Source organism: Musca domestica, unplaced genomic scaffold, assembly GCF_030504385.1.
Source record: "Musca domestica strain aabys unplaced genomic scaffold, Musca_domestica.polishedcontigs.V.1.1 21, whole genome shotgun sequence".
Classification (NCBI taxonomy): domain Eukaryota; kingdom Metazoa; phylum Arthropoda; class Insecta; order Diptera; family Muscidae; genus Musca; species Musca domestica.
The window spans coordinates 8171122-8183411 of NW_026712258.1; the positions used below are offsets into that span (position 1 = coordinate 8171122).

Here is a 12290-nt window from a genome sequence, read left to right on the forward strand (position 1 = left end):
TCCTCATAAAAATTTAATACCACAATTTCAGAGAAATGTAATTATAATAATTATGTTCATATAAACAATAAAGTTCCCATCAGTAATGTATGGATAGTCTTGTAGTGATTTATCAATTACCAAAACTACTAATTAAAATTTATTGATCATTAAGATTAATTCAAACTAAAAGCAAGGAAAATGAAATTGTTATTACCGAAAAAGCCATCAAATGTTACGCACTCTGAATTAAACATGGGAAGTCAGTTGTGCTCAAAATAGATGTTATTCAATTTCTCAACCCCATATACTCTGATCCAGTGTCCTTTATTGAGAATAAATGTGAACGTAAGTTAAAACAAGTAAGCAAAGGGACCGACCATGTGATACCCTACAACACTATAATCTGTTGAAAGGCCCCTTATGTACAAATCCATTTTTGAAGATTTCGTTTTTAATATGATGTTTTAGAGCCCTATCTTGAGCATTTTGGCAAGAATATTTACGCACTTCGCGGTGTTTTTAGGTTTTCAAAACAATTTCATTGGATTATATTTACAGCTAAATATAATCGCATGGTCATCCAAAATGCTAGACTTCTTCCCAGTACTTAACTCTCTTCTCATTCAAAATTCCGTGTCGATTGGTTTTTAATTCTGACCTGTGACCCAAGAAAATTTTTATTTTTTGTCCATCCGAATTCTAATCCTAACATCATGCAAAATTTCGTGAGCATCGCACGTTAATTGGGACCTGAACGCCATAATTTCTTCATTTTTTTAATTTTATTGAAAGAAAGCAAAAAATGTCGAAAATAGAATCTCATTTTAGACTAAGTTTAGATTTGTTCGAATTGGAACCTTTGACACGAATTATGGCCTTCAAACGGCCAATGAAACCGTCATACGTTGCCCCAATGTTGCTCTGCGGTATTTTGGCCCATTTCCGGCGAAGCGCTTGCTTGAGGAGATCGACACTTTGGTATTTTTTTTTCCAACCTTGCTCTTCAAAATACTCCAGACACAATAGTCCAACGGATTGATATACGGAGATTTTGGTGGCCATTGTGCGCTGGGAATGAAGCGAGTAACCTCATTTTGTAACCATTCTTAGGTGGCGCGTGCTGAGTGCGATGGTGCTGAGTCCTATTGGAATGTCCAAAGTCTGCGGCCGAAATGTTTGCGTGCCCAAAGCTTTAATACACCCTTCAGAATATTTTCGCTATAATATTCGGGATTTATTCTGATGCCACCGTCGATTAATACGAGCGGAGAGCGACCATCGGCTGTTATGGCGGCCCACACCATCACCATGGCCGGCGCTTGAGTTCTGGTGGCCAACCGATGGTGCACATTTTCAGCTGACTTCTTTGGCAGGTAAACACGATCATTTCGTTTGTTTCCAAACTGCTGAACAACGAATGTTTTCTCATCGGAGAAAACCAAATTCGGCAGTTCACCAGTTTCGGCCAAGCGAAGCAACTCTTTAGCTCTTTTGAGTCTATTTTCTTTCTGTTGCGCTGTAAGTTCTTGCACTTTTTGGAATTTGTTGTGGTGGTGGTTTTTCCAGTCAGAAATCACACCATCAGACTTGAATTCCATCAAGAATTACTTTTTTTCTGGAAAATTCTCACCAGAATGCTTTATACGCTTGTAAACAATATCATGAGCTGTCACTGGAATAATTTTAACAGCAGTCGGACGAGTGGCTTAGAAATTACAGCAATCTGAAGTTGAATGCAATTTTGTTACCTCACCTTGTATAATGCGCTCAACTCATAGTGTTGCAGGGTGTAGAAATACTTTAGAAAATGTACAATTCAAAATTGTAAGTCAAATTTAAAAAAAATCGCATGCGATTCAAAATATGACAAAAATTTAAAAAATGTTAGAAAAAATATTCACTTTTTTATTGTCAATTTTTCTTAGATATTATCCTTTTCTGGCAAGAGACCATTCTGAACTGATGATAATTGTGAAAATTTGTCCAGCTGTTCTTGACTTTTAAGGAGAATAACTAAGATCTATTTACTTTACAAATATGTTGTAAATATGTTGCTACATATTCGATATGTTAGTTATTAATATTACTATGCTGGTCAGAGGTGAGCTTTTAATGTATTTGGGATTTGGCTGGGATTAAAAATATTCACGGTTTAGTGGAAGTTTTCGTATTTTTTGACATAAAAGTTATAGTTTATTTTACCCGCTAAAAATTGTCCGATTACCATCCAAATTTGTTATTATCATCTGTTCAGCCCTGGACTATGACTCCATGCAAATTTCCGCGTCGATTGGTTGACAAGCCTATAGAGCAACTGCAAAACCATTTCAATCCCTAAATATTGTGCGATCATCTCCAAAACAATAGGCTTCTATTATGACCCTAACCCCACCTCCATTTTCAATTTCTTAAGGGTCTGGCTATAATTGCGCCCTGTTGTGTGATTACAAATTAGCATCGACAGACGGACGGACGGATGGACAGCTTCACGAGATAGGAAGATCCATATATAGTTTCCTATGTGGGAAACCATTACTTCGAGGTGTTACATAACTGTTGCCCCACTCAAACTTATAATACCTCCAAACTCATAGTGTTGTAGGGTATAAACATTACCTTCAGTTTGTATCCCAGAACTTTTCTAATGTACATTAAAGTATAACTAGTGCAATTCAATGCCTACATATTCTCATACATATTTTATCCAAACAAAACATATCGATGGTTTCTTGGCACAGTTTCTTGTAACACGATGTTGTTTTTTTTTAACTTAAAAAAATTTAAGGAACCCAGAAAACTATAAATTTGATAATGTGACATGTATCGGGTAGTAATATTTAAATTTAAAATAGCTAACCAAATAAGTCTGAATTTTATCAGATGACTATTGTCGTCTAGTGTATACAGCTGGTAAAAGTGATATCTGGCTAAATTCATTAATATATTTGAGAATCGATTTGTATTCAATTTGACACATTTTATTCTACTCTAAATTTGAAAGCAAATTTCGGAAATTACTATTAATTGCGTAAAGGTATATTCGTAAATATTAAAGGTACATTTAGACCAATTGTGTAACTTTTCTGAAAGTTTTTAACTCAATTACAAAATTGTTTATGAACTTCACAATACATCGAATAGTGCGATATGGTTAGTTTCAGATTTTCGCTATTTTGAATCTTATGAACCTTCTTATAGCTGAATGCAAAAAACTTCATATTTTTATGGGCAAAGAATTATATTTTGAAAATATTTAGAAATTTGGCTGGTAATTTAGCTTTCTTATTTGAATTAGACCAAAGCCATATCTACTACTTTTCGGATATGGCGAAAAAATGGACATATTTAGAATTAATTTTGAAAATATTTTTAGAGCACTGTAGTCAATATTTACTATTTAAAATGATCGCTTTTGATAAAAAGAAAAGAAAATAATTACACTTCAAAAAACCAAGAGAAGTTTTTCCTTCTTCTTGCGAATAAGTGGGACATTTCTTAATTTTAGCATTGTGTAATTAGAAAACTAAATAATGTATTACTTTGAAATTTCCAGAACTGCAGTAGAAGTTTGTTTTCTATAATAGTTTGAAAACAGTTATTTCAATATTTATTGTTTTTCTTTTGTGTTTTCACGCCTCTATGCGACGTAATAAAATACATCAATTTCGGTTGTGACTAAATTTCTTAAAATACTAGTGTCTTGCCAAGATTTTTTATGAGTTCTACGACGTTATTTTATGGCCTTTCTATCCGTTAATTCGAATTATATCTTTCGGTGATGCTTTTATGTTGCTATTTTTTCCTAGGTAACACTTAATTTATTTATTTTTTTAATTGATTTATTTTACATTCTTTCTTAACCGTTTCTTTTTTTATGTTTTAAAATTATTGGAAAATAAAGTACACCCATTTTTTGTTACACGATCTTCTCCATTCAAATAATTTGTCAGAGCATATTCCAAGGCATATAGTTGCAAATTAATAAAAATAATAGACAAACGAAAATAGAATAAAAACAGAAATTGAATATTTAAATATCGAAATGAAATTGATTTGTATTGTGTATGGATATCGTTGTCGTTGTGGCATGACAACGAATACCGATGAACATTTATTTTTTCAGATGCTATTGCTTTCGGCAATATCGTCACTATTTTCATTTGAAATCATTATTTATGCATTTTTATTTACAATGCCGTAATTGGAATTACTGAGCTGATAATCTACAAGTGTGTAAGTAACAACTGCATCTCGGAATATGAACATACATATGCACATGCATATGCGAAAGTGGGTGTGTCATGCAAGGATGTGAGCGATATCTGATACAGACGCAAGCAAATTATTTTTCTAGATAATGGGTTTCAATTACAAATATGTTGCAAACACTCTCGAAGAAGCTTCAAATAACAAAATAAATGAAATTCTATTTTTTCACTTTCGCCTTTCTTTCTCTCTTTCATTCCATATGGCTTCGCCCGTTCGTTCACTGGATGGCTGGCTGGTTGGCAATTGTGAATTCTGTCATGGATAAATGAATGGTTGTGTGTAAATGTGGCCGCTTCTCACTAATTACATCATTTGTCACATCGAATGCATCGACGCTTTTGCTGGTGCTGCTGCTGCTGTTGTCTTCCGTGCACTGAAACTTCGTAACGATGATGCCATTATGGCAAAACAAACATCCGGTGTTTGCCTTGCACATATCTGGCTGAATGGCTTGTGGGTGTGTGATAATAATGCATGCTATGAAATAATCTGAAAATTACGTTCTTCTCCATCTCAACGCCTTCGGAATCATGCAATCATGCCATACCAAAACAAATGGTCTTTATCCTTGTCTCCGCCACATTAACATGATCGCTGACATCCCTGCTGCTGGATGCCTGATGCCTGGCTCTACCCAACAACGAACATGCTGGGGCTGTTGGGCTGATATCCCGTTGCATTCCATCATTATGCCATGGTTTATGCTGCGGTGATTACAACAACTGGCAACTTTGTCTGCACGAAAATCATCAACACCCACACATACACACACAAACATATATCCATATTTCGGTTTTAATGGGGAATAAATACAATGCGGCATGTGGATGCTTCATGAACTCATCGCTCGTTTATAATCACCGACTTTGACCTGATTTGTATGCTGCCTTTTGTCTGTCTCTTGCTTTTGGCAAATTTCTTTCTTCTCTGCATACTGATGGCAATGATGTCAAATATTGGCTATGCTGGGGCATTTTGCCTTACCACCTACCTTGGGCCACACATCCTCAATCTTGACTGACACACCTGTAACCAATCCAATGGGGAAAATGTTGTTTGTGTGCATGAATAATCCTGCATATGCATTGTGCCCACACACACTTGCATACACGTCCTTTGTTCAACGCATACGATTAAATGTCATCATCGTCTTCCGTATCGAACGACCTGACATGCTTGCTTCATTTGGAATTCACGGTCGTCGCAAATGTCGTAAACACATGGAACCGGATGTGATGTGACGTATGACAACATAAAACAGCCCTTCTGTCAGCCACACTGCGCACATATCAAAAGGCCGCCTGTGACACAGATCAAGTTGTAATTGCATGTCCACGTGGCACCAGCATATCGATTGAGTTTGCACAATATAATAAATTTATAGCCAAAGGTAAGTCTGACCACCGGAACATATGGACGGACGGACGGACGAACTGACGGGCACACTTGCACATGTATGTGTTGTGTATTTACGCGCAAATATGTTGACTGACGCTCATCCAGAGCACATACAATATTTACTACTTTTAATGCAAATAATCCAATTTCCTTTCGGTAATCGAAATTCACATTAACCGCAAAGCCGACCACTGCCCTCGGTGGATAATTCAGGGAAATCAAATTTTCAATAAAAAAAGTTTAGCGTCCAAAAGTGTAACATAAAAAACCTCAACCAATTAAACACATACACATGTACATATGATATTGTAAATATGTACAAAGGAAATGAGAAAATATGATTAGTGGCATATGCAATTTTAATGTCAGGCAACGTAAACATTTAAAGCATTTTAATTGGCTTAAAAAACGGTTCATTTGCGCAATAACATTTTTATTTGTATTTATTATTTTGTTACAAATTTAATTCATAACATATTACATTAGGACATGCTTTCTTTGGATCACTTCGAGAAAAGGCATTCAATGGAATTTAATTGTTATGGTATTGTTCAACAAAATTTAAAAAATTGGAAGATGTCTTTTGGCGTTGAAAGCGCTTGGTATGTTTATTAAAAACCTAAATTTGTAACAATTCTAACAGCAAAGAATCCTTTATGCGGAGCATATTATAAAATATTCTTTTGTAAAGCCGATTTTTTGAGCTGGATAATAAAAAACAAACAAAATTACTTGACTAAGTATATATTTTAATAAGATCAGGTAATGGATTTGTCTAATCACAAATTTAAAACATGTATATCTTAACTGGTTTTTTAATCTCAACCCATTTCCAGTAAATTTGACGGAGGTATTTTTATGGTACCAAATATAACTGCTATTGAGTGCATGTTATGCCTTTGATAAGATATAAACAAGTAAAAAACATTTTATACCCTCTACCTTAGGGTAATGGAAACATTAGAACCAATTATGACCCACAAATACCAATTTTTATACATATTCGTGGGAAAATGTGGCAAAATCATCAAAATACCGAACATCCGGAGGTGCCGCTATATGGGGGCTATACCAAAACTTGAACTTATGCATCTAATGTTTCGCCACCGGAGCTAGAACACATTGTGACCAACTTTGGTATTTGTTGGTCAAATTTAGACAAATCCACAAATAAATGTGGCAAAAATCATCAAAATACTGAATATCGGGAGGTACCGTTATATGGGGACTATACCAAAACATGGACCGATATATGTCATTTTCAATACCAACCATCCTAGATACAATACAAATTATTGTGCTAAATTTTGACGCTCTACGTCAAACAATGTGGCCTATATCGTGATTTCAACAGACAGACAGACAGACGGACATCGTTAAATCGACTTATTTTATGCTGATTATGAATACATATACATTATGGGGTCTACGACGAATATTTAGACATGTTACAAACGGAATGAAAAAGTCAATTTACCCTCCTTTTCAAGGTGGAGGGTATAACTAGAGTTTTCTGAAGCACATGTGGCTTCTACACTAAATTGGGTCGTATGTGCCAATACGCAACATTCGATGAAGATTCTTGAATAAATTCAGTTGCATTTACATTTATACATAATGGAGACCATTAAATTGAACTATGGGTACATCTCGTTTCTTTCTGCATTTTACAAACAATTACACAAAGAAATAATACGCTCAAAGATATTGTGGTATAGGATAGAGTTGAAGTTTGGTAAGGTAACTTTATTTTTATTTATTTATTTATTTTCAATTAGTACAGAAACCTAGCCAACAGGGCCATGGACGGTTCAAAAAACTTCTATACATGACTACTCTAAAATTATTATAATATCCTTAATCCTAAAAGAATTACTTAAAATTAAACACTAAAACAAATTAACAAAAAATGAATAAAATTAACAATTGATTGATGGTTCCAAGAACTCCTATACATGACTACTCAAAACTATTCATAACATCCTTAATCTTAAAAATAACATTAAAAAAATAACAAAAAAAAAGATAAGCAGAAATCACAATTCATTGAAGATTTAGATAAATCAACTATGCAAGGAAAAAAACAAATTAACACAAGAAAACTATATATTTTAAACAATATTGAAATGAGCATATAATTTACGCCTATAACATTTTAGGGAAGAATTGAATGTCTTAAGATTAGGTGGCAGATTGTTGAAAATGCGAGCAATTCTTACATAGAAGAATTTTTCCAACAGAGGAGTCAAGCGTGGTATAACAATTTGCAGGTTCCTTACAGATCTCGAAAACTTAAAAAGGTCCAAAAGAGTAGAAGATGTCCTCAATTTAAAATGTTTGTAGAAGAACAACATTGACCTTAAATTCACAAAACACTCAAACGAACAACCAAGAAACTCTTTCACAGAAGGAGATATATGATCACGACGTTTGACACAAAAAACATATCGCATTACTCTATGAAACAATAGTTTTAACTTACGAAAAACAAAACCGTAGCTACGCCCAAAAATCTCAATACAATATAAAAAGTGAGGCATTATTAATGCATGTACCAACTGAATTCTAATCTTCTTAGGCAAAACTATGTCCAAGCAGTACAACTTCTTTAAAATAAAGTTAACTTTGGACACTAAAGAATTCACATGCACATCAAACACCAAACCAGAATCAAGAAACAAACCAAGACATTTCATCGAGCTTACAACATTTATAGGCGTCCTATAAATGGAAACTCTAATTGAATCCTCTTGCAAGTTCCCAAAAAACATAACTTTAGATTTTTGAGTATTTATTGAGAGACCGTTACAGGACAACCAAGTTACCAACATATTAATATTAAAATCAATTGACGACTGCAACACATCCATAAACACATATTCTCCTTTAAACAAAATTTGAATGTCATCAGCAAATGCAAACGACATACAGTTCCTACCATTAATACAACTCAGCAAATCATTAACATACATAACGAACAATAGAGGGCCAAGAACAGATCCCTGTGGCACACCACTACTCACTGGAAGAAGATTGGAAACAACATTTTTACCAGAGACATACTGTTTTCTCCCGAACAAGTAAGAAAACATTAACTTACATGCCGAGGACGAAAAATTGAAGAGACGATGTAACTTACTAATTAAATTGGCATGATTAATCCTGTCAAATGCCTTCTCCAAATCAAGTGATAATAAAACACAGCAATCACTAGCACTGACAGAATTTCTTATATTGTCAGTCAATCCAACCAGAAGAGATGTTGTGCTACGATTACTTCTAAATCCATATTGACTCTGGTGTAATAGTGAATGCTCATTTATATATTCTAACATTTGATCTTTCAATACATATTCAACCATTTTAGAAAGAATTGGCATTATTGATATGGGTCTGTACTCATCAGAATCACCACTTTTATGAATAGGCACTATTTTAGCAATTTTCCAGAGCTCAGGAAACACAGACACTGTCAAAATCGTATTCACAACATGAAGCACAAAAGGACCAACAAATGGAAAAACAAGTTTAAGAAATTTAAGTTTAAAGCCATCGTAACCTACTGCTTTTGACTTAATTTTATTAAAGGCACTAATAACTTCATCATAACCAATGGCACGAAACGAAAAACCATCATAAGCACCTACAGGAACACAAGAAATATCACAGACATCCATAGATTGATTGGAGACAAAACAAGAATTCAATATCTCAACATCCACATTTTCAACTTCACATTCCTCATCACTCAAACCATTCTTATTTAATATCGACCACACTTCCTTTGTGGTTTTATTCATAAACAATTCCTTGTGAGCAATATACTTCAACCTCCTTATGACTTTCTTAGCACGGTTCCGACAACGACAAAAATTCCTCCATTTATCTAAAGTCCTATTTTGAAGATACGCCTTATATGCAGAATCCCTAAGGGAAACATATAACGGATGTCAGAAGATTTAAACCAATCACTATTATTCTTCTTATAAAATCTTCTTCTTATCGGAACAACTGTATGCAAACATTGAAGACCACAATTTAGTATATTTACCTGTGAATCAACATCTGTCACTGTAAACACTTCTTCAAAGTTGCATAAATCCAAAGCATCCGAAATCGCTACTGGGTCAACAGAACTGTAGTCCGCATATTCATAAAACAGACGACTACGACAAGTAGGAACATTGAGAGACAAAAATATAAACGAATGGTCAGAAATGCCAGGACAAGAGAATTGATTTGAACATGCTAACAAACTCAAATTCGACACAAAAAAATAATCCAACAAAGTAGTAGAATTGTGCGCAACATCGACATGTGTTGGCATTGAATTATGAACAACAGATAAATTCAAACGACTACAAACATCACGCACTAATACACTTCGGTTCAAATCAAACATGTTATTGTTAAAGTCCCCCATAATGATGACATTGGAATACTTTACCACAAGGTCAGAAATTTCATCTTCCAAAGCCAATATATTACCATGAGGCAAATAAACAACCCCAATTAAGAAAACAATATTATTAACAATAACCTCACAAAAAACATATTCAACATCACCATAAGAATTACCTCTACACACAAGTTTATGACTCATATCCTGTGCAACATACAAAACAACACCACCTCCTCTGCTACCAGGTCTATCACTTCTGTAAGAAATGTAATCTGGTATTCTTATGGCTTCGTTCGAAATTGTAGGTTTTAACCAAGATTCTGTCACGCCAAAAATATTAAGACCTTTCCCCTCTAAAATATTTCTCAATTCATGGATTTTAAATGAATTTTTACTTAAGTTAAAACTTCTAACATTTACATGTCCAACATTAAAATTTTCCCTAAAATTGCATAGCTGATTTAACAAAAAACTATTGTCGCTAAAAACTTCGCCTAAATTGGTTGAAAAACTCATAACGACAATGTAGCGCAAACGATCAAAAATAATGTAAAAGATAACAAAATATAACAAATACCAAGAAAATATAAAAATCAAATAAATAATGTTACATACATTACAGTACATTAAACTACTCAACAAGCACCACTTACGACCGCACATTAACATTCAGCTGTGAAACAGGAACAGCAGCATCAACACCTCCAACAAGTGCATCATCAGCTGATGAAATACCATCACCATTTAGCATGCTGACACACCGGGCAATATCAAATTCTTCCTCCCGTCCATCTGGGAGCAAAACCAGTGCCTTAGGGTTGTCCTCACTTTTTAACTTAAATCTTCGGATCTTGTTGTTTCTCCATAATTTTCGACAAAGATACATTAATTTAGAGGCTGCACGGTTATGGTGATCATTCAAGTAAACTCTACTTCTTACACCTACCCCGGTAATATCACTAAGCAACAGCGAATTACAGCGCTTTTGGTAATTAGCCATAAGTGTGTCTCTCACAAGTACAGAATTAAACTTTACAAGCACAGATTTGCCTTTCGAAATGTAACAACAGTGGTTGACATCACAAGGTTGTACATCAACACCGCACAAGGCTGCTATTCTTAGCACAGGGTCTCTTAATTGTTTAATGCCATCAGGCAAGCCACTAATAATTTTATTGGATCGATTGAGACGCCTTGTAAGAACATCACTTTCGCTTACGCTTAACAGCATCTTGGCACCGTCGGACTGACTCCTCAACTTTATGAATTTTATCATCAACCTCCGACCGTATTGTTTTCACAACCTCCTTAATTTTAAGCATAAAGCTCTCAAATTGCTTCTCAAGGCATAGCTTATATGATTCGAACTCCTTCTGCATTGTTCCAATAACATCGGCACCTATTTCCATACTGCTAGCAATCTCCATACAACCAACCGCTGAAGAAGAGGTATTTGCCTTATCATCAGAGCTCTTCTTAATACACGTAGGACACTTAAACATGAACATCAGTGACTTCCTATGTTTGTACAAAAAACTATGCTGCTCTCTTGACACATCGACACATTTTATGTGGAAAAACATTCCACAAATACCACAGCCGACACTGTTCTGGTTGCCCTTAACAACAACTGCACAGATAGGGCATGTATACGTTCTTGTCTCAGCGGGCATGACCAAAGATACAGATACCACAACAGTTTACAACAACAAGCACAGTAAAGACTTATTGTACAGAGATCATTAAACACAGCAAACACAGGAGCAAAGCACATACAGCAACTCCACCAGATCACTTCTATTGTTTACAAACAAAAGCACACAAACACAGGAACCAAAAACGCCAACCAATTTGTAAGTCTCAGTACAAGAACAGCCTTCGATGCAACAGCAATGCGCGGCAATTTTTTTTTATTTTTTATTCTTCTTCTTCCTGCTCGCGTATTTATCTTAACAGATATGGATCCAAAATAGACTACTCCAATAACGTCCGATGGCCAAGGCACAAGCTTTATTTTCAGCAACAAAACAAGACAAATAGGACTGCTTACCAGTGTTGCCGTTTTGGGCGTTTCCGTCCAAATTTGGGCGGAAAAAAGATAAATTTTGTGGTTTGGGCGGACTTTGGGCGGATTTTTTCCATATTTTTCCATATTGGGTACAAATTTATTTTTCAATGTTTATTTTTTCATATTAACTTTATTTTGGCTTAAGGTCAATTGAAAAACATCAGTGTTTTA

The 12290-nt window shown here is 34.8% G+C and overlaps 1 protein-coding gene across 1 annotated transcript in view; it reads left to right on the forward strand.

The window, feature by feature from the left end:
• Positions 1-234: 234 nt before the first annotated feature.
• LOC101891618 (uncharacterized) overlaps positions 235-12290 on the forward strand; it is a 53660-nt gene continuing 41604 nt past the window's right edge. The window contains exons 1-3 of the mRNA XM_059122653.1: positions 235-241; positions 301-327; positions 5513-5641. Of these exons, the coding sequence (XP_058978636.1) occupies positions 235-241; positions 301-327; positions 5513-5641 (163 nt within the window). The remainder of the gene's footprint in view (positions 242-300; positions 328-5512; positions 5642-12290) is intronic.